This window comes from Aphelocoma coerulescens, chromosome 6 (assembly GCF_041296385.1).
Source record: "Aphelocoma coerulescens isolate FSJ_1873_10779 chromosome 6, UR_Acoe_1.0, whole genome shotgun sequence".
NCBI lineage: Eukaryota > Metazoa > Chordata > Aves > Passeriformes > Corvidae > Aphelocoma > Aphelocoma coerulescens.
The window spans coordinates 23,895,860-23,919,789 of record NC_091020.1 but is presented as its reverse complement, the minus strand read 5'-3'; the positions used below and the strand labels follow the sequence as shown (position 1 = coordinate 23,919,789).

The 23,930-nt window shown below is 57.6% G+C and overlaps 1 protein-coding gene across 3 annotated transcripts; it reads left to right on the top strand.

Moving 5' to 3' along the window:
* Positions 1-4,957: 4,957 nt before the first annotated feature.
* Positions 4,958-23,930, top strand: SEMA4G (semaphorin 4G). 3 transcript variants are annotated; one of them, XM_069019889.1, is made up of 18 exons: positions 4,958-5,133; positions 9,743-12,320; positions 15,159-15,396; positions 16,562-16,710; positions 17,278-17,340; positions 17,420-17,518; positions 18,689-18,782; positions 19,016-19,129; positions 19,330-19,496; positions 19,645-19,814; positions 19,978-20,122; positions 20,200-20,422; positions 20,508-20,623; positions 20,963-21,114; positions 21,321-21,382; positions 21,479-22,741; positions 22,947-23,066; positions 23,149-23,930. In XM_069019889.1, exons 3-16 carry the CDS (start codon positions 15,273-15,275, stop codon positions 22,321-22,323), a joined length of 2,523 nt encoding a protein of 840 aa, XP_068875990.1. In that variant the 5' UTR covers positions 4,958-5,133; positions 9,743-12,320; positions 15,159-15,272; the 3' UTR covers positions 22,324-22,741; positions 22,947-23,066; positions 23,149-23,930. The 3 variants fall into 3 exon arrangements, with proteins under 3 accessions (XP_068875990.1, XP_068875989.1, XP_068875991.1); XM_069019888.1 differs by having other exon boundaries at positions 21,464-22,741; XM_069019890.1 differs by lacking the exons at positions 4,958-5,133; positions 9,743-12,320 and adding an exon at positions 16,061-16,164 and having other exon boundaries at positions 15,308-15,396; positions 21,464-22,741.

Below are 23,930 nucleotides of genomic sequence, written 5' to 3'. Positions count from 1 at the left end.
GACTTCAAGGGAAGAGGCTCCCAAGCCTTTCATGCTCTGTGCCCTCTGGAACATCTTTTTTTTCCCGGGGCTAATCTGTGGAGCATCACGCTTGGCTTGACGAGCCCATGACGCTCTCAAGAAACAAAGCCAAGCCTGGTGAGTGTGTACTCAGCTGCTGGGAAGCCCCAGGTGCTGCTGTCAGAGCCCAGGCAGCACCATCGGGTCTTTTCCGTTCCTCTGCTTCACACAGCTCTGCGGGCCTGGAATCTGGGCAGTCTGCTCCTGCGGTGGGCAAAGGAGACTGCTGAGAGGGTGGGCGCTGGAGCACTGAGACTCACCCCGTGGTGTGGGGCTGGTGTGCTCCCCACTGGGCTTTTTATCCATGGAGGCAGGTAAAGCAGCAGTGCAGGTCTCACAGTGTAGTTGAGGGATGGAGGGGCCTGGAGAAAGGCTGGTTTGCTTGTTGCTTTCTCACGTCAAAAGGGGAAAGTACCCGTTTTTCTGCTGGTGGTTTTGACTTTGTAACGTGCCTCTCGCCACAGTGCAGGCTGGCACAGCCTTAGCCTGAGTTTCACAATTCTTTTGTGGGTTTCATAAATTCCCAGCTGCTGGAGCACCATGATTTTGTAACTCCTAGCTGGCTTTTAAACCAGTCTGGAGAGGAGCTTGAAACTGTTGGATGCCTGCTGCCTCTCAGACCACAGAGGCTGGCAAACCAAATCCCAGATCTGGAGTTTTATCTCACTTTTCCTGCTTGGGGCAAGGGAAAGGCAGGCTGCAGGTACTGCTGAGCAGAAGCCAGGCCTGCCTTAGGAAGCAGTTTCCTACCAAAGGCTGGGGATCCTGGTCAACCTCATGGGTTTGATAGGCACTGATGCCCTGTTAGTGCTGCAATCCCAAAACACAGCCCTTTGTGACAGGCTGCTCCCATGGTGTGCACCCTGCCAGTGTATTTCTGATTTAATCCTGGCTGTTATTTGATCCTGCTAAGCTGTATTTACACATCTATGATCCATAATGAAATCCTCTGTCTGACCAAACCTGGTTCCCAGTGGTGGGAGAGGGGACATATAGCAGTGGGGAGTGTGGGGGTCTCCTGACCATCACCCTGGACACCCCCATGTGTGGGACATCCTCTAAGGTCTTGGCTGTGCAGGATAAACCTGAGAGGGGGCAAGAGGGCTGGAGCCTGGGGGCTGGCACGTTTTGGGACTGCAGGCAGGTTGAGGGTTCCTCGGGGTCCAGGGTGACAATTGGTGCCAAGCTACAACCAAGCCAGACAATGGTTCATCCCCCAGCAGACCTTGAGGCACTTGAGGCAGAGCAATGTCAGGCATTAAGCACCTTAAATCATGTTGCTGTGTGCTCTGATGGGGTCCTCCTGTCCCCCCAGGAAGGCTGCAGGCTGGTGGTGGCTGGGGAAGTGTCTCTGGCAGGGAGCACCCGGCAGTGCTGCCACCCTGGGCACCGAGCTGCAACCTGAGCGCACGCAGGTCACCGTCTCCCAGGCTTGGGGTGAGCACAGCACGTGTGCTGGGAGAGCTGATCCGCGCTAATCCCATCAATATTTCATGGTGTTGTGGCCCTGTTACAATTCCTCGCATCATTTGGGATGCTGGCTAGGATGGGGTTGTGGTGCCAAGTGAAACATGAGAGCTGCCATGGCTTTGCCCTGTCTCCCTGGGCATCTGAGGGGTGAAAGGGACTGTCTGTGAGCTTTTCTTCTCACTGCCATGGGTAGAGTTGTGTGGCAGAGACGGGTGAACCCAAAAATGCTGGCTGAGTGTTGGCATCTGCCTGGTTTTGCCATGTGCCGGAGTGGTGGGGCTGTGCTGTGCTGGGCAGCTGGCCCATGTATGGATGGGGCTGTGACGTAGCAGAGCCTGCTCTACCTGGTCCTCTCTCTGTGGGACACAGTGTGTAAGTGAAACAACAAGAAATTAAACAGTAACCAGTCTCTGGGCTGATGATGAGGGCACAAAAGCATTTCCTTGTCCTAAAGGCTGTTTGGAGTAACAGGGAGAGAGCGTCACAGATAAAGTCTTGCATGGTTTTGAGGAGATGGGTTTCCCAAGGCACCATGTCGTGACTCAAAGGCTGCCCTGCTCTGGGCTAGCCCCCTGTCTGGGATAGGGGTTGTAGGGCTGTAAGTCTTGTGAGGAGCAGATGGTGGAGCTGGGGTTGTTTAACCTGGAAAAAATTACTTTCTGGAGAGACCTTATTGCTCTCTACAACTGCCTGAAAGGAGGTTGTAGCAAGGTGAGGATCAGTCTCTTCTCCCAAGTAACAAGGGATAGGACAAGAGGATTGGCCTCAAGCTGCACCAGGGGAGGTTCAAGTCGGACATAATGAAGAATTTATTCTCTGTATGTGTGATTAAGTATTGGAATGGATTGCCCAGGGAAGTGGTGGGGTCACCATCCCTGAAGATGTTCAAGAAATGACTGGACATGGTACTTAGTGCTGTGGTTTTCTTGACCAGGTGTTTTTTGGTCAAAAGTTGGACTCAATGATCTCAGAGGTCACTTCCAACCTTAATGATTCTTTGATTCTAGATCTGCCCCAATAGGAAATTCCCCTTCCAGCACCTTCCTGGTTCTGGGCTAGGACTGAATCAGCAGCCAGACCTCCCTGTTTGGCAGAACTGATCTGCGGATAAGAGGGATGCAAGCGCAGGAGAGGGTTGGGTCTGTTTGGGCTCCTGCTGCCTGGAACCTGCTCTGACTCTTGGGAGAGCCATGCAAAGAGGAAGGCCCTGGCCTTCAAACTCGTGGAGCCCTAAATTCCTTCAGTTAATCTCATGGGGGCAGCAGAGCAGGCAAAGCTCTGAAAATAGATCTGTTTCCAGCTGCCAATGACTCGTGTTAATTAATTAAAGCCTCACAAGCTCGGGCCTGTAAAAGCGCAGTGCTGGTCGCGCCAGGCTCAGCTTGCTCTGCACTCACGCACTAATTATCCTACTGCAAGGCCAGCAGCTAACGAAGCTCCAATTTGTGCTGGGTTCGGCTTCCAGCCATGTGGGAGGCAGGGAGTGCTGTTGCAGGATGGGATGGGCACAGTGCCCTGGATAAGGGGGAGCTTTGGGCAGCCCTGTCTCAGCCCTGGCATCCCCTTCCCCAGTGCCCTCCCCATAACTGGCCCCACAGCCTCCAGCTGTGCCTCTGGTAAGGTAGGGAATGGGGTTTGGAGGGGATGTGGAGGACCAGCTGCCTTGCAGCACCTGAAGCCCCCCCACCTGGGTAAGACAGGCTGGCCAAGGACATCCCTGCCTCACCATCCCTGCCAGGCTCCCAGTGTGTGGGCATCCTGCTTCCACAGACTGGGCAGAGGGGCGAGGCAAAGCGAGGCGTGGAGGAGACACTGGGGTTTTGCCCAAGGAGAGGAGGAAATGGCAATTATCCTCGGGAGCGCACAGGAGGTGAGGGCAGGGAGGCAGGGAGTGCTCGAGGAGGGAGTGGGTCGTGTCTCTGTTCTGAGAGTGGGGACATGGAACGGGTTTTGGGATATCATGCTGGGAGAGGGGGTGGTGGCTGCTTGGTGAGTGTGTGCAAGGGTGACAGAGCCACTTGTCATCAGGAGCACCCAGATGGGTCCCTCCTCAGTTGAGACCCACCGGTGGGTGAGGACTGGGGGGATTCAAACCTGTGTTACCCTCCCTCCCACCCGCAGTGTTTGTAGGAGGCAGGATCCTGGCAGACAGAGGCCTTGAGAACGGCACGTTAGTAAGGCTCCCCATGGGAACACCCTGGCCCTGACACCTTTACTGACCCTAAAGGTCCAAAAGGTGTTGGAATCTCAAGTGGGGGCTGACCCTCATCCCCAGACAATGCTCAGCAACTGCAGAAGAACCTGCTCAACCCTATGCCCTGCTGTGGGTCTGGCTCCAGGTCTGCAGGGTCTGGGGTTGGGGTGGGCTTTGTCCCCTTCCCGGGGACCTCACCCCTTGGAGGGGTTGGTGTGGAGGGGAGGGGGTGAGCTGGCATCCAGAGGTGATGGTGCTGGGACTGGGCACCACATGGCTTTGTAGTGGTGGGCTGGCAGCACCCAGCCACCCTGCCAGCTCTGAGAGAGCTGTAATCCAGCATATGCAGGTACAGCATTTCCCCACCTCCTGCTCCAGCTGATTTCCAACTGCCCTAGATCCAACCTGCTGATTACATGCAGTGTTGGCTCAGAGTTTTGCTTTTGGGAGGCTTGCTGCTGCTGTGAGGAGTGAGGAGGGAGGGTTGGCCAGGTGCTGGAGGCTTACGAAAGGAAAGCAAACACAGGCCTGGACCTGGCAGCTCCTGCACATGGGGAGGAGCTGCAGAAGCCACCCAGGATAAAAAGGCTCCACACAGGGCCCCGGAGAAACCATTACCTGCCTGTGTTTCCAAACAACCTTCTGCCATGCGTGAATGGCAAGACATGCTGAGAGCAGAGAGAAGATGGGGCTGCCTGTCTCAGGCGTGCAGTGCAGGGTGCTGGGCTGACTTAGGGGAGCAAGAAACCTTAGTGAGCATCCTGGCATTGGCTGGGGGCTGTGCTGTGCTGACACTGGTGGCTCTGACTGGGGGCTGTGGCATGATGGCACTGGTAGCATGTGGTTGCTGTGTTGGCAGAGCAGGATGACGCTTATCCGTGTTCCATCACGCTTTTTGCACAGTCACAAGTCCACGATACCAGCCCTTTGCCTCCCTGACTTTGCAAAGGGCGTCCACACGGGCCTTTTGGGGGCTGCATCACCCAAGCCTCCTGGGCTGAGTGAGCCCCCCGGCCCACCGCATGTGTTGAGGGCCGACGGGGAGCTGCACGGCAGCGTCCCGTCCCTGCCTGCCGCGACTCTGCCGAGGGACATGCTGCCACCTGCTTCTCCGCAGCGCAGGCAGGGGCGGCCCTGCTCCGCTCCCCTCCGTCTCCTCCTCGTCGCGGCCCCACGCCGGCGGCCGCTGGCGCTGCCGGCAGGGGGCGGAGCGGGGCTCGGCTCGGTCCGGCACGGCGCGGCGCGGCACGGCACGGCACGGTGGGGTCGCGCACAGCCGGGCTGCGCTGCCGAGCCGAGCTGAGCCGAGCCCTGTCGTGCCGAGCCGAGCTGAGCCGAGCCCTGTCGTGCCGAGCCGCCGTGCCGAGCCGTACCCTGCCCTCCCCTGCTGCGCCAGCGCACCGCACCAGGCAGGTACCGAGGGGACGCGAGCAGCGCCAGCCGGGGCGGGTGCGGGTCCGCAGGCCAGGGGGGTGCTGGGTTCGGGCGCCGCGTCCGCAGGCAGGGTCCGGGAAGCTGGGTCGTGCGGCTGGGTGTGGGTGCTGCAAGCACACGGCCGGGGCTGAGGGCTCAGCCCACGGACAGGATCTGGAGTGCTGGGTGCGGGTGTTGAATCGCTTGGTAGGTCCTGGGGTGCTGGCTCAGGGTCGGGTCTGGGTCTGCAGGCAGGGTTTGTGGTGCTGGATCCCAGGTGCTGAGTCTGTAGGCAGGATTAGGGGTGCTGGATCCGGGTGCTGAATCCACAGGCAGGGTTGGGGGTGTTGGATCTGGAGTGCCGGGTTTTGGTCCGGTTCCACAAGCAGGATTTGGAATGCTGGTTCTGTGTGCTCGGCTGCTGGATCCGGGTGCTGAGTCCACAGCAGGATCTGGGGTGCTGGGTGTGGGTGCTGCTCACGGGAAGGGTCCAGAGACAGAGGAGCAGAGCTCTGACCTGCTGTGGTTGAAATCCAGGGAATAATGCGTTGGGGGAAACAAGAGGGGAGAGCCTTGGAAGCAGGGTGGAGGGGGGTTCAGGGTAGGTCTGATGCAGGTGAGGATGTGGGGACGATGAGCCGGAGGGGGAGGTGGGATATGCTGGATCTGGTGGCAGTGCAGGAGCTTTCTTGGGGGACAGGTTTGGGGCGTGGGGTGATGTGGGTCTGGGGGACCTGGGTAGGAGTGGTGGAGGAATATGCTGGGGGTGTAAGGGAACATGGTGGTAGGAATTGCGGACAGACAGAGCACCAGCTCTGGGCAGGGAGGGCTGGATACAGCCCTTTCCTTCCCAACAGGCTGGGGGGATCAGGGGTCCGCAGGGATGAGAACTGCTGGGGGTGTTTGGGAAGGCTAAGCATTACCTGGGGTCAGCTGCTGTTTCAGATGGCTGGGATGAGGTACTAAACCGATGCAGGTGGTGCAGTACAATCCCTGCCCCCCTCTCCTTCCCTTTGGAAATCAGGGGGTGGTCATGGAATGTGGCTTGTCTGAGCCCTGACTCGTCGAGATTCATCTCCTTGGCATTGATGCATCGCTGTGGGGGCTGCAGATGCCCCCCAGGCAAAGCAGACCAGCCTGTGCTTGGGGCTTCTCTGCATCTTTGTGCCAATCCAAAGGTAGAAAGTACCTGAAGCACTGGAATTTGGGGCTCTCTTCGCTCTCTCCATTATTCCCCAGGTGGGCTAGTGACTTGTGCCTGGCCTTTAAACCAAGAGCGTGAAGTGGGAGGGGAAACCATGAAAAGGCTCGTCGAGTGCCAAGAAAAATAGTCTCCAAAGGCAAAGAGGCTTCCCAAAATGGATGAGGAGTGCAGTTTTGCTCAGATGCAGGGAAATTATTAATAAGAACAGCGGCATTTTTGATGCTAGTTGGCCTGCCACTGCGGGCTCCAGCTGCTTTGCCTCCCTCTGCGGCAGGTGCAGGTTGGGGCCCCCCCACCTGAACCCCGAACCTGGGCGGGATGACCACGGCAGCCGCAGATGCTGCGTGTGTGCCCTGCAGGACAGGTCTGTGCCTCATCTTGGTTTGGCCGGGCTTGCTCTGCCCAGAGGGTGAGGGGCAGGAAGCTGCCCCCCAGCAGGAGAGATCCCTATCAGGACTTTGTTTTTGTGTTGCAACCTGAGGGGGGAAAAAAACCCCAAATCCCAATTGCCCTTTCAGTTCCTGCAGATGAGGCTTTGTTTTCCCCCCCTGCCTCTTCCAGCACCTATTTGAACCTTTCACCACTTTACCCACCAGGAATGCAGCAGGTTTGCTGGAGCTGGGAGGTTTATTCAGCAAATCTGGCAGGTCGTGTGCCGGGAAAAAGCATCCAGGTGTGCTTAGCCAGACTGGCGTGGGGGGCAGAGTGGGGGGCTCTGCCGGCACCCCGTGCAGGAGGGCAGCGGTGGGTGCAGTGGAGACGTGGTGCCAGCCTTGCCTGGCCGCGTGTGGGGAATTTCCCTGCACTTGCCCGCCGGCTCTGCTTGGCATCTTGACGAGACTTGTTGGGAAGCAGCTCATGTGATGGGTGGTTTTGTGAGAGGGGGGCCTGTCCTGGGGACCTGCTGCCTCTCGGAGGGGAGGGGTGATGCCCCCAGACTTTTTTACACACTCCCCCTCCCCCCCGCCCCGCCCCCCCCCCCCCTCCCGGCGCTGCGTGGGTGCCTGTTCCTGTTCAAAGGTAGAGCTCTCTACCTGGCTGGTGCTTCAGGAGGAAGCGCTGCCATTTCCGTCCCTCCCTAGCTGGCTGTGCCACCAGCTCCTCGTGGTTTACAAGCATGAGGGCTTTGCCATAGCAAGGTCATCACCAAACCTACCCTCTCCTTCCTCCTGGGGCCTGAGCTCTGCTGTCCAGAGATGAAGGAGGCCGAGGGTTTGAGGCACCAGGTAACTAACCGGTGTGGGGGCCGGGATGCAGCTTTGTGATTCAGGGTGTGCACTGGGTTCTGCTTTTCTTGTTGCTGAAAAGCTCCCTCCAGGTACAATCCCACCTCCATTACCTGTTGGAGGGCGACTGTTTGCCTGTTGCAAAGCCCGGCCCATGTAAATAATGTGGGGATCTGATTTTGGGGCAGCAAAGCTGGCGGTATGCAAACAACTGTGGGAAAGGCAAGATGTTACTGCTTTGTGCTGTGCAGTTTTGAATGCAAAGTGGAATATCAAAATTGGGTTTGACCCCAAACTGAAGCTTTGTTGGAGGGAAAGCAAAGGAAACAAGATGTTGTTGAAGCTGGAAGCCCTAAAACTGCTCCCGTCATCTGGTTTTGCTGGACTTTGGAAAAGAAAACAGTTTATCTTTGGAATAAATAAAAGGGAGAGGAACAGGCTTGCAGCAGAAAGCCCCATGTTCACTCCAGACAAGTTGGGTTGTGCTCCACCTCTTGCCCCCGCTTCCAAGGGGGCCCCAGGTTGCGTGAGATTTCTGAGCCTCTGTTTCCCCTTGGGAAAACCCCGCACCATCCCGACAGCAGGAACCCCAGGCATTGCCAAGAAACATCTTTGAAACCCAAACCTGGCTTTGGAAAAAAACTGGAAGACAAACCGGCTCTAAACAAACACCCGAGTTAATTCCGTCTTGCATTGTATGAGCCCAGTGAAATGAAACACAGTGCAGCCACAGGGACGGGCAAATGGATTCAGATGCTTTAAAAAACCCTGAAATCTGCTGGCTTTGAGATGTCCTTTTACATTTAGGGCTGGGATTTTTTTTCTCATTTTCTTTCTAATTGTTCCTGGGAATTTAATTCTACAATTATGTTGCTGCTTCTGCCGAGGAGACAATGTGCTTCAGCCGCAAAGCCTTTGAAGGCTGGATTGCAGATCACATCTAGTGCTGAGCCACTTGGATGCAGACGCCCCCTTGCTGGGAGAATTTGCTGTGATGTGGAGGGCTGTCTGTCTGTTCGTTTGTCCAGGCTGCCGAGGGGCTGCCGGCCAGCGGTGAAGCTTGTCATGCGGCAAATGAAGAAAGGATGGAACATGTTGGGGTTTGGAGGTGATGTTGCTAGCACTGAGCCTGCCTCTTCCTCATGATGGAGGAGGTGGGAGCCCCAGGGATCTGCACCCCACATCCCAGGGCTCGATGGCTGCACTCTGCTTCCCCCATGTCCTGAATTGGAGGCGTGAGGGTGAAGTCAGAGCGGGGCCACCGAGTCTCGGCACCATCCGGTTTCACTTCCCGGTTGTTGCATGACTCCCTGCTGTACTCTCAGGTGCTCCCAGGCTGTGGGATCAACCCAGGGCTGCTGCTGTGGTGTTTCCAGAGGGGACATATGTGCTGTGTGAGAAGGAAGAGCCACAGGGACTGTGTCCTCACTGCTGTCGTGCAAGAGCTAGTGGCCTTCAGCAATGAGAAATTGTTCCTGTGAGGGGACTTTTGCTGCTCTGTCCAGGGATTCTGGGTCTGGGCTGGCTGTGGCATCCCTTGGTGCTCTTGGTCCTACCACTGAGCTGCAAGGGTTTGCCCTTCAGCCTCCCCTCCTTGCACCCTTCCAGGCCAGCTCTGGGCAAGGCCTCTGGATGCAGGCAAGGAACTGTTTCAACTAACAGATGGTGTTGGTGGGTTTTCCATTAGGGTGGACAGTGGAGGAGTGATCTGTTCTGCTGTCCTGGGCGCTGTGCTCTTGCTGTCTGCTTGTGTCGTGTCAGGAGCAGCTTGGCACAGGGCAGAGCAGCTTTCCTTTTTTTCTCAGTTGGACTTTTTTGGGTAGGTTTGGATGGGAATGGTTGGAGAGGTCTCATGGGGACTTGGCACTGAGCTCTGTTGCTGCCTGGCAGCCCCTTTGAACCTCCTGCTCCACATCAAACCCGACCTGATGGAGGAGAGGAACGAGTTCTTGTGAGATTAGTGAAAACAGGGAGCTTGGGAGAAGCTAACACACCCTGAGCCCTGCAGCCATGCAGGGGGGACACCATGTATCCCTGCTCCTTGTGGGGTGGGCAGCATTCCCCACAGGAATGCAGCAGGGGGATGGCGATCAAGGCGTGGTGCTGGGGGGACAAATCTGTTGGAAATGGGGCTGTTGTTAGTTTTATTGCTGACTGCTCAGTTTGTCTTTTCAGGGATGTTTGGCTCCCTCCAGCACTGGCACCCCTTACACCGGCCCGCATCCCCGACTGTCCCCGCTTGCTGTTCCATCCATCCATCACTTTGCTACTTCGCATGTTTCCTCCCCACTGCGACGTTTCTGGGATCAGAGCTGGGTGCTCTCTTCTGGATGTGCTGGGCTCTGCTGGTGGCTGGTGGGGACTGTGCTGTGGGAATTCAGAGCCTGTTCCCATGGCCTGCCACCCGCCTCCCTGGCTCCATGATGGCTGTGCTCTGCGTGGGGGCTCTGTGCCGGGAGCAGGGCAGGATATTCTGTGAGAGGAGCTGATGTTGCAGCTCTTCCTCCCCTTCTCTGTGCCCAAATCCCAAATTTGGGTAAAGGAGAAGTACATCTGCTTCCTGAACAGCGGAAGCTCTAGTGTGTGTCTGCTGAAGTACCTCAGGGTCAAGCATGGTTTTGTTTAAAGAAAGCAACTAAAATAAACCCAGGGAGGGGCTCCCAGGAGGTCACTGTGCTCCTTCTCTCCCTGACCCAGCATGGGTTCCTTCTTCCCAGAGGGCTTTTGACGAGTTTGCATTTTTTTTTCTTGTGCTGTTGACAAAAATTCTGTCTAGTTGAGAAATATCTGTGCAGCAGCACCAGCCCAGTCCCACGAGTCAAATCCTGCCCCTGCAAATCTGTGCCGGGAACAGTGGCTTGTTTTGTGCTGGCCTTTGGGGATGCTGCCACAGGAGACCCATGTCCTTGCAGGGCAACCCAGGCATGAGGCCAGGAGCAAGCTCCTCGAACAAATGGATGGACAGGTGGACACTATGGGCTTGGGATGGATCTGATGTTTTATCATTTGCTGGTTGGGCTCTGCAGCAGAAGCAAAGTGCTGGAAGTTCATCAAGGCCTGAATTAAAGTTGCCTGGCAACCTCCATCCTGGCTCCTCTTCCCACATCTCGCAGGATTTCCCACTCAAGGTCTGCCGCCTCCAGGGAAGGGGGGCCCAAAACACATTGCGCTCACATCCAGGCTGGGGCTCAGCTTGTCTCCTGTCCTTGGGTGGCTCCTTTCCCATAACTTACTGGTTGTTCCCACGCCTGGGAGCCGGGAGCTCTCCCCACCTCATCCCCTGGAGCAGGTGCCTTTCCCCCCACCCGCACCAGGAATGGGTCGGGCTGTTTCAGCTGAACCTGAGGGCAGCTTGAGTGAGTCTCCTGGAGGGTAGAACAGTTCAGTGGCAGTGGGAATGCAAGTGGCTGCAGGGAGATGTGCCAGGCTTGGCCCCAGTGAGTAGAGTGGAATCGGCTGCATGGGGTTTGGAGTGCCTGGGGTGGGCTGCCTTGAAAAAGCAAAGTGAAAATGGTGTCTTCTGGTGCAGTCCCTGATGAGGGTTTTGTTAAGGCTGTTTTGCAACTCCATAACCCAGAGAACACCCTCTGGAAATCCCTGGCTCCCACTGGGCAACCAGCAGTGCTCGTTTGTAGTAGTCTGTGATGCCAAGGGGAGCAGCTCCTGAGAGGAGAAATGTCCAGCAGCCACTCTGGGAGCCTGCTTAGGCTTTACTAGATCTTGGTGGAACAAACAGAAGCTGTCTTGGGAGGGGTGGGATGGGAAAGTGTCTTATCCCACTCTGCAAATCTGTCTTGCCATCCAGAATGGATGCTGAGGGTAAGCTGGAGAAGTGCTGCTCCCACCCACCACTTCCATTCTTTTTCCTGAGTTCCTCTGAAATTAAAAAGCTGGCATAATTTTTAGCTGTGCTGATGAGGAAACATCCATGGGGGGTCCATAAGATCCCGTCTGTGGTCTCTCCATATTTGCCAGCCCCACAGACAGCGCAGCTTCCCTGCACTGCAGCTTGCAAATAGCGTGTGCTCCCAGCTTTTGCTGCCTTGTGACTTTGAGGACCATGGGGCAGTGGGAAGGGGCCCCTATGCCCACAGAAAGTCCTGCTGCAGTGGCTGTTGAGGTGTGTGGCAGCTTTGGCTGGTTTCTTTGGCTAGTTTCTTTGGCCAGATCCAGGTTGGTGAGACTGTGAAATTCACTCATCAAAAGCTTTTTGCTCCTCCAGAGACGCTGGTCGTGGGGATTTTAAGGAGGTGCCGACTGGGCCAGCCCGTTTGGGTGTGCTGTGTGCTGGCTGCCAGTGAGAGGCTGAGGCCGGCACAGTCATGCTCACACAGCTTCCGTCGTGACCCAGTAAACCCAGTCAGACCTGACCGGGGCTCGCTCGCTCCCCTGCGCGCTCACCCACGCCTGCACGCCTGTGCTGCCCCAGTGCTTTCCTGGCATTCCCCAGGGACCAGCAAACACATCCCGCTGTTGAGAGATGGTACCTGGGTCTGGCTCCATGCTGGGAGCTGTGGCTGAAGCCCATCGGAGCACTGATAGCCAGTGGTAGGAGGGTGGGCTTTTGCCTCTGTGGATGTTACATGTTGTGAGTGGAGCAGCTGGTTCCTGGCTTTGCCCCTCTCGGGGTTTCCGTCAGCCCTGCAGCTGTGTCCTGCCTCCACCGTCCTGCTTCTTCAGCGTCACCAGCCGGCGTGGGAGCTGAGGCTGGATTATCAGGTCCTATGTCGGCCCCCCCCGTGCTGGGAAGTAGGTGAGGTGCCAAGGGAGTTGGGAGCTCACTCCTGGGGATGGGGTGGGCTTTCCGGGCAGTTTTTCTCTTAAACTCCTAGTTTCATTGGAGCTGCTGCTGCTTTTCAGCCTCTTCCTCTCCCCTTTTTGTTTCCCTTCCCCAGAGAAAACTCTGATGTTTCCATTCCCAGCTTTTTTCCATTTCTCATTGAAGTGTTGGACTTGTGTAATCCATCTGCCCCTAGCCCCAGTGGTGGGTCCCACAGATCAAGACCTCCTCTGCTTCCTGCCTGAGCCCTCAGCTTCACCCTGAGCTTAGAACTTGCACCCTGACAAGGGGGAAATGATGGGTTTGGGGGTGTTTGCTGTGGCTGGAGACCAGGGTATTGACCTGAGGGGAGCCAAGGATGGTTTCAGTTCCTTATTGCTTTTTCTCCCCCACCCTAGGTATGAAAAATAAAAACTAGAAAATAAAAAAAATAGGGAGGCTTGGAACAGGCTTCTCTGAGTAAAATATTAACTGGCTCTTACAGCGTAACTGATTAAATGTTCTTTAGGACAAAGTTACATCTGATCTCGGGCAAAGGAGCCTTTGGAAATGGGTGTAGCTGCTTCCCTGGAAAAAGCAGAAGAGCCCAGCCCTGACAGCATGGGAGGCTGCTCCCCCCTGCCCGGCTAGGAACCCTGCACAACTCCCCAGCCTAATATATTCGTTTGGTTTTCCCCCCTGTGCTGGCTTGGTGCTTACAATGGTTAAATGTTAGCCGGGGCTGGCTCGCAGCGCCACGCTGGCCCTGTGATAAGCACCATCCCTGCTGCACTCCCGGCTCCAGTCCCCGGCATGTCGGGAGCCAAGCAGCAGGCAAAGTTCAGGGCTTGTTTGTGCAGGGGAGATAAGGCCAGGACGCCCAGAAGCATGCATGGCTGTTATTCATTTATGAGGGATCATTGTTTGCCTTGTCCTAAGGAGGTTTCTCCCCTGCTCTCCTTTCCCATCTGAGGTAGACTAGCTCTTGTGGCTTATGCATGATTTCAGACTCATGTCCCCATGTGGAGGCTTGGGGAAGGGTCCCTGCAAGTTCCAGAGTGGCCCTGCTCCCACTGGCAGGACAGAGAGCTGTCAGCATAGGGCTGGCCAGGGTGCTTTGGTGCTCCAGGTGTGACCCCACCACTTGCTTTGCCCAAAGCTTGGTGGGTTTGGCTTGTGCTAGACATGGTGCCACCAGAGCAAATTCTTTCTTCTTGACCTTCATCTGCACTCACCTGCCTTGCATTGCTGTGCCATCATTCATGGGCAGACCCTTGGTCTGTACAGGGCTCATCCTGGAAAGAGGAGTAACATGGAGGGAGCCTGCTCTGGGATCTGCTCCCCAAGGAGCTCAGCTCTGCAGGCAGCACCCTGCCTGCACCCAGGGTTGGATGCTCTTTGGGTACTCAGTGCTACTCTGGAGCCTGGAGGACAGTGAGGCAGCCGGGAGAAACATCTCCCATCTGCCCCATTCCCGGAATGCTCTGGGGCAGCAGCCAGTGCAGGTGTGAAGTTTGTGTCTGAAACCCCTTGAAGGAAGCAGTACTTTGATGCAAGCTCCAGAACTACGGCTGAATCCACATCCAGCCCCTCACTTCTCCTTTTAAGCCCCAAAGCCCTTTTCACTCTGGTTTTACCTCCCCTCTTCCTGGGACCCAGCAAAGTATTTGCTTCAGGGAAATCGTCTGCAGTGAGCGTGTTTGAGCAGCTTCTCTACAGGGTCAGGTATCTGGTTTATATATATATATATATATGTATATATATATATATATATATTTATAAACCTCTAAGCAAATATATAGGTGCTGGTTACTTATGGGGAGCTCTCCAGCTCAGAGATACCCAGTCGTCCTTTTCCTCCTTAGTGCCTGCAAGATGAACTAGTGGCTTTGCTCAGTGCAGCTGGGAGAGGTGGGGGGTTATTTGTGAGGGATCGAATGCATGAAAGTGAGAGCTGAAGTAGATATGGAGCTTCAAGGCAGCTTGGGATGAAAAAGAAACTGAAATCTAATGGAAAAACACTGGGAGGAAAAAATTGTTTCCGCTGGAAAAGACTTGATGAAGGTGCCAAGCAGTTCCTGTATGGATTCTCCTTCACCTTACGTTGCTGCATGTTTGGAGCATCCTTCCCAATACCTCAATCCTCATGAGTCTCATCATTTCAGGAGGGGCAAAACTGGGGACAAGTATCTTGCACAGGAGGACATGGTCAGCTGGGCTTTTGGGAAGGAGAGGAGACCTTGGGCTCCCCAGGACTCCCACTGCTGCCATTCCTGCTGCAGCTGCTCTGGGGAGTGGGTCTTGGGGTACCCCAGTGTGCCAAGAGACCCACAGAGGGGCTTGGCCCTGAGCCCCTTTCTCTGCTTTTGAGGGACAAAAGTGCCTGCTTTTTGAGTGTGAAATGCAGTGGGGGATCAGCTGGCTCTGCTGAAACATATCCTTCAGTCAGGGGGAGCTGTAGGAGCAAAAGACTGGGAGCGAATGAGGGATGAACACAGAGAAGACTTGGAGGAAAATGTACCTCCAAGCAGCTGACCCGAGTGCTCAGCAAGCAACTCACCACTGGGTTGCTGACCCAGGGGGATGCTGCAGAAGGTCACTCTGCTCAAACTCCCCTCCATGCCCTGTGATGGCTGCAGGCTCCATGCCTTGTGCCATGCCTTAGTTTCCCCTTCAGCAAATGAGGGTTTGTTTTTCCCTGAAACCATCCCTGGTCCGAGGCCGTGCCGGGTCAAGCATCCATGCGTGTATGCAGCTGGCTCCTTCCCAAGCCTCCTTGCTTCTGAGGTGCTGGGACAGCGGGAGTGTCTGACCCAGTGCTCTGTGTTTCAGGAGGGTTTGGTGGCCAGCCCTGTCCCAGAGAGCTGGAGAGCCCGTGCCGAGGATTGGCTGTGCCGGCCCGGCGGCAGCGGCTGAGGCGGCTGCCCTTGCTGAGAGAGCAGGAAGATGAGTGGAGCTCCAGCACATCTCCTGACCACTCTCTTCATGGCGGCAGCAGCCATGGGCTACCCATCACGGCGCTCTGCCACCGACCTAGATGCCACCCCCAGGACAACAGTCACCTTTGATGGTAAGGGGGTGTGGGTCCTGGTGGCAGCATGAGGTTTGGAATTTTGCTGGCACTGGCTTTGGTGCACTGTGACTGCATCCAGTCTTTGCCAACCCCCTGGAGCAGGGGGCTCAGCATGGGAGGGTGGCTACATGGGGGCCTCTGATCCCCTGGGCTCCAGAAATCAGAGCCCACATGCCTGTCTGGTACTGGGTGCCCCAAAGAAGGGAGCACGGCAAAGTCATCTCCCCAAAAGCCAGAGAGGGACAAGGATGTGCAGGGAGACAGCCCTGACCAACCCCTGGCCCTGCCCAGCAGCCCTTGAAGGGTGTCCTAAGCTGGGCCTCACACCTAGGCTGGGATCTTATGGCCCAAATAGTCAGCAGGAAGCTTTCTTCCATGATTTTCTCTAATTGCCACTGGGCTCCTGGCCTCCAGCCTCTGTGGTGTCAGTGAGCCCAGCAGTGTCATTGTCCCTTGGGCATCCACATGACTTCATTGACCTCATTAGTAAGGCTCAACTCAGCAATTGATGGTGGGAGAGTTTCATTAGCAGCTGGGGTGCCCTTTTCTCTCCAGGTGATGCCTCTTTTCTGGGAAAGGGGGGGGGATCATTTCTTTTCCAGCTCCCTCTGGTGTCCCAAGCCTCATAGAATTTTCACTTCCTGCTGGTTCCTCTGGCCAGGGCTGAGTCCTACCTCATGCTTCTCAGCACCCCAGATTGGATGGTTTCATTGGCTTGGTGGGCAGGAGCACTCAACCCCCCTACAGAATTGCTCCCCTTGCATGGTAATTCTGGTTCAGGTTTTTTTATCCTTCCTGTTGGGCTGGCTGGCCTCAGTTCAGAACCAGGGTCACTGGCATGTTTCTGCTTTCTTCAGCAGTTCCCCAAACACCATGGCAGGTCTGTGTCCAGCATGGACACTGCAGCTCCCACCCGAGCTGTGCTTTAATTAGCAGAGGGAAATTTCCTCTGTGAGCCTGAGTCCAATTAGTGCCTTTTGCCTTCTACCAAACCTCCTCCCTGCCTTTCCTCCTGCTGTACCTGCTGTCACTCAGCACTGTCTGCCTGATAACCTCAGTAAGTGCCATCCCACCCACTTCCAACTCCATTCTCTTGTCTTTTCCCAGTGGCTCGCACTGTGCCTGCCCTGGGGTCCCCCTCAGCCCCCTGTTCCCTTTGCAGAGCTGTCGGAAGTCCGGCGCTTCAACGCGCGCACCCTCAACTACAGCACCCTGCTGCTGGAGGACGACCGGGGCATCCTCTACGTGGGCGCCAGGGGAGCCATCTTCGCCCTCAACTCCAGTGACGTGGCTGACGGCTCCCATCGCACGGTGAGCCTGGCCTCTGCCTGCCGACGGCTGATTGTCCTCTCCTGTCCCACGCTGCCCAATCCCCATCGTGGCCACTCTATCCCTTCAACCTCCAAATGGCTCAACCTCCCCCTCGCCATCTCAGGTCTTGCTTGGAGGTGATGTCTCCAGGTCTGTCCCCCGGTCCCCTGTGGACATCTGGTCCTTCTCCCCAGCTAGGCAGCATGGGGACAGCGGTGGGAGACATCCCCAAGCTCAGCAGTGCCTGCTTCAGCGGCACACCAGCAGAACGAGGGGCAGGGGGGGAATCACACTCTTTTGCTGCCCCAGGGAAGGATACCCCAAAATGCTCCAGGCTCCTGCAGTGCTCTGGGATGTCTGCCCACAGGTTGGGGTGTGGGAATACTCTCATCCCAGGCTGGTGGGATGTGTGCAGGGTGCCATCTTGTGCTCTGAGCAACCGTCCCTCCCTAAATAAATAAGGATTTTATCATCTCAGATGGCTCTGATGAAAGAGGGAGCTTGCAGTGACAGGGAGACCACGCAGCGATAGGGGTCACGCAGTAGCAGTCTCTCTTCCCCTTGCAGATCCACTGGGAAGCCTCCCCGGAGAAGCAGATGGACTGCCTGCAGAAGGGCAAGAACAACAAGGTAGAGCCGCTGGGTGGGAGCCGGGGAGGGGCTGCCCCTGCTTCTCCTGGCTTGTAACGCCTGCGCTCCCCCTCCGCAGACCGAGTGCTTCAACCACGTGCGGTTCCTGCAGCGGCTGAACAGCACCCACCTCTACGCCTGCGGGACCTACGCCTTCCACCCGCTCTGCGCCGCCATCGTGAGTACGGCTCACCCGCAGCTGCCACCTGTCCCCTGCCACCATGTCACCCCAGAGCGGTGCAGCCCCTGTCCCACCATGTCAACCCACAGCCCCACTCACTTCCTGCCCCGTCCCTGCCCCTCCCTGGCTTGCGGTGGGGGTCAGTGACCCCGAGGCTGGGGTGAGTAGGTTTGAGGGCGTGACCACCATGATGCAGATGCCATAAGTCCCCACCCCAGCACTGGGGTTGGACTCTGACCCCAAAGCGAGAGGGCTGGGGGTGGATCAGCACCATGGGGGACAAACGTGGGCTCAGCAGGATGGGATGCACCAGCCCTGGAGCTGCTCTCCAGTGCCTGCTGTTGCAGAGTCCCCTCCCAGAGCAGGGGCTGCAGAATGGCTGATAGCAGGTGGTATGCATGCTCAGGGAAGGGTGACAGGGCCAGGACTGACTCAGCAGCCCCTCCCCAGGGATTTCCTGTGCCAGTCTGGGAGTCCGAACATGGCTGTGACTCATGGCAGTGTCCACGAGCAGCCTTGTTTTACTGGCAGTGGGACTTTGACCCCCTTTCAGTAGCTCCTTGAGTCAATGGAGACTCAATTGCCCTTTGCCCACCTCCCTCCCTGAGCTGGGGGGCAAAGGGGCCCCGGGACCATGTCTGCAGTGTGGCCAGGGAGCCCTGGAGAGGCTGTGCCTGTTCCCATGGCTGTGCTGCTGGTCTGGTTTGGCCATCACACACACTGGAAATTGGGCGGAGGAGCTGCCAAGCTGGAAGGGCCCTGTCATTATTTGACATGCTTTGAAGTGCAAACCCCAAAGAAAGTAACTCCTGCCGTGACATGGATAGCACCTGGGGGGGACCCAGGCTGGCTGAGCAGCATCTGCCAGCCAGGCACCATCTGCGAATACTTGCTACACTGCTTGGCTCCTGCCCAGTGCCCATGCAATGCCAAACTGGGGCTCCCTTTCCTCCCAGAGCCGTCTACCTGCTCTTGGCTGGGGACTCTGGCAGGCTGTGTGGTTTCTGACCAGCTGGAGGGTGCTGGGGGGAGTTTGTCTTACCTGGACAAGGGCATGGCTGTGGGCATCACTTTGTCCCTGCTAGCAGCCTCTGCAGAGAGCCTGAGGCTGGCAGGTGAGGTGGGTCTGTCCCCTCCTGTCTAACCTGATTCCCTGTCCCCCTCAAGGATGCCAACAGGTTCGTGTTGCCATCCCACTTTGAGGAAGGCAAGGAGAAGTGCCCATATGACCCTGCCCGTGGCTACACTGGCCTCGTTGTGGGTAAGCAGCACCTCTCCAGGGCTGGTGGGGACATGCAGGATGCCACTGACTATGGCCCCATCCCCAGCACCCCTCTGGGGGGTGCCAGCTGGGTGGGTTCAACATGCAGAGGCCTTAGCAAATCAGGACTTGGTCCTCCCCCTACTCATCTGCCTGGGGTGTGGGGATGCTGGTGGTCTGTGGGGCTGTCCCCAGGCTGAAGGGCCATGCTGATGGGCACCTGCCCTGCACAGATGGAGGCTTGTACACGGCAACACGTTATGAGTTTCGGAGCCTCCCTGACATTCGGAGGAACCTGCACCAGCGGCCACTGAAGACGGAGGAGTCCCCACTGCACTGGCTGAATGGTGAGATGTCCCTGTTCCCCCCTTCCTGTGTCTGGCATCATGGGCTGTGGGACACTGTGCATTGCCCTGGAGAGTCTGGAGCAGGTGTGGGGGGTGACTCTAGAGTGCTGTGTGGTTTGCTATGAGAAGGAACTGAAGCAGGGAAGGATTCCCCGTTCTGTGTTGGTCTCCAATCACCACCTCTTGCGCCATGTCCCCAGATGCTGAGTTTGTGGCCTCTGTGCTGGTCCGGGAGAGCAAGGACAGCCCAGTGGGTGATGATGACAAAATCTACTACTTCTTCACGGAGCGGGCAGGAGAGGAGACCACATCCTTCTTTGACAAGAGTCAGGTGGCCCGAGTGGCTCGGGTGGCCCGTGTCTGCAAGGTAGGCATGTTCCCAGCCACAGGGAACCAAGCACTGCTCCTCTTGGTGCAGGGGCAGCATGCCTCCACCTGTGGGAAAACTGAGGCACAGGCAGAGGGGAATGAACACCCGTCCAGCCTGTGCAGAAATGCTCCCTGCACCCTCCCAGAGCGACTTGGGGGGGAAGAAGATTCTGCAGCGCAAGTGGACGTCCTTCATGAAGGCGCGCCTGGTCTGCTACATCCCCTACTACGAGGTGCTGCGCAGTGTCTGCAGCCTGGACGGGGGCGGCTGGGCCAGCACTGTCTTCTATGCTGCCTTCACACTCTCAGCACAGTGGTGAGTGAGGCAGTGGCCAAAATGATTAGGGCTAAAAGTCTGCAGCACCAGGGGAGCCAGAGATGCTTGAGGGGATGTGCAGGCAGGTGCTGAGCACCCGGGGGTGCATTGGTTGGGAGCACCCATGGATCTGCCCAGGCTTAGGTGAGGTTCTGCCCCTCAGGAGGACCATGGAGGCCTCGGCCGTGTGCCGCTACAACATCTCAGCGGTGCAGCACGCCTTCGAGGGCCCCTACATGGAGTACCAGGACTGGGCTCGCAAGTGGTCCCGCTACGACGGTGCAGTGCCTGAGCCCCGGCCTGGCTCCGTGAGTGCCTAGGAGTGCAGAGCAGGGGGGGCATGGGGCAGCCACCTTCCTCTCTGACCCCCGTTTCCCCTGGGCAGTGCATCACGGACCACTCCCGCAGGAAGGGCTACAACTCCTCGCAGGACCTACCCAACAGTGTCCTGGACTTTGTCAAGTTGCACCCACTCATGTTTGAGGAGGTGAAGCCAACCGGTGGGGAGCCGCTCCTGGTGAAGAAGAATGTGGCATACAGCCAGATGGCTGTAGACAGGGTGCAGGCCCTGGATGGCCGCTCCTATGATGTGCTCTTCATGGGGACGGGTGAGTGTGGGTTGAGTTTGATAGGCCTCTGCTGGGCAAAGGGCACACCTCACACTCCCTCCTGAACCCCTACTCTGCTCTCCAGGGGATGGCTGGATCCACAAGGCTGTGGTGGTGAACTCTGGCATCCACATTGTGGAGGAGGTGCAGGTGTTCAGGGACGTGCAGCCTGTGGAGAGCCTGGTGATCTCCCACATCCAGGTGAGGGGTAGAACAAGTAGGGGGACACCACACACAGGGCATGCTTGTGCTGTGAAGCTGACGTGCTGTTTAGGGGACTGGGGGGGTGTGACTCATGGGTCACCCCAGCTCAGGATATGTGCTGGACCCCACCAGGGTAGCCTGGGGAAACAGACCAGCCTGACCTCCTTGCCAGCTGCACTCATCAGCACTGACTGGAAGCTGGAGGCCCTTCTCATGCACAGCCATGAAGGGAGAGCTGTGCTGTGGGGCTGGGGGGGGTCTCTGGGCACCTTGGGGCACTCCACAGCCCAGCAGCACCATGCCAGATCCATACTGAGCCAGCCCTTTCCCCCTCAGAGGAGCCTGTATGTGGGGGCAGCCAGCGGGATTGTGCAGGTGCCCCTGGCCTCCTGCGCCAGGTACGCCTCCTGCTACGACTGCATCCTCGCCCGGGACCCCTACTGTGCCTGGGATGGCAGGGCCTGCCACGCCATCGCCTCCACGGACAGGTAGGGATGCATTGCCCGTCCCCAGCCGGGTCCCCATGAACCTTCCACCTGCCCCATCCCATGCCATTTCATGTCACCTCGTGGCACAGTCACCCCAGAGCCAACCCCAAAGGCCTGGCATGTGACAGTGCGTCTCCTGGTGGCTGTGACCCCTGTAAGGGTGGGCTCAGCCAAAACTGTATGGCTGAGCCCCCCATGCCTTGCAGAATAGGGCTGGTGCAGGACATTCAAAGTGGCAACAAGGGATGCCGGAGCAGCTCTGGACGGGGTGAGTCTCTGCTGCCCCTCGGAATCACGGGGATGCTGGTGTCCAGCATCCCTTAGAGTGGCTGAGAGAGGTGTAAGGCAGTGCGTGTCCCTGCAGGCTCCCTGCCGTGGAAGAACCGGACGGTGCTGCAGGGGGACGACGTGCTGCTGCCCTGCGACCAGCGCTCCAACCTGGCCCGAGCTGTGTGGCTGCTGAACGGCAGCGAAGTGCTGGGCACAGGGCAGGACCGGCTGCGCGTGGGGGTGGATGGGCTGCTCGTGACGGACACGCTGCCCCAGCACAGCGGCGAGTACCGCTGCTACGGGGAGGAGCAGGGTCTCCGGACGCTGCTGGCTGCCTACAGCCTCATTGTACTGCCCGAGCTGCCCCGCAGCCCTACGGCTGTGCCGTCGCCCCATGCTGCCAGCCAGGCGACCAACGACATGAAGGTGGCTTACATCTCTGCCATCGTCACCTTGGTGGTGCTCTGCACCGTGCTCAGCACCATCCTCCTGTACATGTCCTGCCTGGAGAAGCGCAAGGGCAAGTACGTGCTAGGGGAGCCACGGCCAGCCAGTGTGGAGCTGCAGACCGTCTCGGCCAACTGCCTGCGCAAGGGCCACCGGGAGGAGGAGGAAGAGGAAGAGCTCACCTACCCCGACGGCTGCCTGCGGATCATCCCTGGCGAGGCGCCCACGGCTGCCACCTCCCCAGTCAAGGAGCTGCCGGTTGCCGTGCCCCCACTGCCACCCCCGCTGCCGGCCGAGCTCACCAACGGCGTGGGGGCTCTGCCCAATGTCCTCCGCAAGATGAATGGCAACAGCTACATGTTGCTGCAGCAGCAGGAGGAGCCGCTGGCCTCCCCGCTCTACAGCGCATCCTTCACCGAGGAGCTCAGCAAAATTCTGGAGAAGCGAAAACACACGCAACTGGTGGAAAAGCTGGACGAGAGCTCCGTGTAGGGGCTGGGGAGGGGGGTCCTGCCAGTAGGACCCTCCTCCCCTCCAGCCCCTTCTCCCACCCTTTGCCAGCAGTGTTACAAGACTCGGGCAAAACTACCTCCTGGATGGCAGAGCTGGGCCGGGCCCGGGCTCGGCCATTCCTTTGGCTTTTCAATCACTTTTGAGACTTGATGTACAGAAAACAAGAAAAGGAAAAAGTATCTATTTAAATTTGGAGCTCTATTTATGTATAAAAACTCACCGACGGTGGCCACGAGCTGGAGACAGGAGCTGGCACCTGGCTGAAGGTGGACACCATGGGGAGGGAGAGTTTCTGTCTGTTCGTCCAGGCGTGAGAGAGACGCTGTTGTGGTCATGTGGACTTGGCCAGCCCTGCTGGGCGTCCCTTGGCACACAGGAGCTGGATAGCTGCTGAGAGGTGGGTGAAGAGCAGGGAGGGGGGCTGAGGGCTGACACACTGTGCCTCTCAGAGGGCATGGGATCCCTTCCCGATGTAGGGCTGGTGGGGTTTCCCCAGCTGCTGGCTCTCAGGCAGGAGAGGGGCCCTGGACACATCTCACATTGTGAGGGGTGGTCTCTGTGGCTTCCAGCCCCTGCCCACTCTCCCACATCTGCCTCCTCAGGGTTTCCTCTCTGGGAGAGGATGGTTTGGCGAGGGACAAGAGATAGGGCAAGGAGCTGATGTCCTGAATACCCTGGAGCAGCTGGTGAAGGGGCATGTGCCCACTGCGAAGAGGCCACAGGTGAAATACAGGGCTGGGTACCCTGGGGAGGTGACATCCCCAAGGCCTCCAACTCTGACACGGCTCTGCTCCCTTTCCCTAGGGCACTGGATGCAGCAGCAGGCAGCAAGATGCGCTGGCAGCAGGACTGGCAGCCACCACAGCGTGACAAGGGACCAGCGCAGCATCCACATGCTCCTGAAGTCTGCAGTACCCCTGTGGCCCCAAGCACAATGTGTTTCTGCCCACCTGTGTGGTGCTGTTGGACAACCGGGGTTCCGGCACAGCCCTGTCACCTGTGGGAAAACATTTGGGCAAGAAAATGTCCTCAAACAGTGAGGAAAAAGAACCTTGGACAAGGGGCTGCCTCCCTCTGGAGCCTTCTCTTTATGGCACTTTCCAGGAGCAGCCATGGTCCCTAAATCCTCCCAACTATTTCTGCCATCTCCTGAGGGAACCTGAGAGATGGGGGTGACAAAAGCATCTCGTGCTCCAGGAACAGTGTGGTGATACTGGAGAAGCTGGGGAGGGACAGACGTGCGGGGGTCCACGTCCTTCCTGGTGTTCCTTGCCTGTACCTCCATGATCAGGACATTGCCAAGGGCTCAGCGCTGCAGAGGAAACAGGAGAGGGGGGATAACCCCTGGGGTCCCTCATGAGCTACAGCTCAGGCCTCCTATTCCAGGAGAGTGAGGCTTAGCAGGAAAAGGCAAGAGTTGCGCACTCTCCCACCCTGCCCCAGCCCTTGTTTTTGCTGCAAGAAGGGGACGTGAGCCACCCCCATGGACCACCCCCAACCCCTCAAGGAGGGGGATCACTCTGTGTCTGGCACTCCTCATGCACAGCTCCACATCCCCCCCAGCAATAAACACGGCTCTGTCTGGA

Bases quoted from the DNA above. Each gene is read 5' to 3' on its own strand.
- SEMA4G (XM_069019888.1), top strand. From the start codon at position 15,273: ATGAGTGGAGCTCCAGCACATCTCCTGACCACTCTCTTCATGGCGGCA. The intron at 18,783-19,015 runs GTAAGCAGCACC...TGCCCTGCACAG, and splicing joins CTACACTGGCCTCGTTGTGG to ATGGAGGCTTGTACACGGCA. The intron at 20,624-20,962 runs GTGAGGGGTAGA...TTTCCCCCTCAG, and splicing joins TGGTGATCTCCCACATCCAG to AGGAGCCTGTATGTGGGGGC.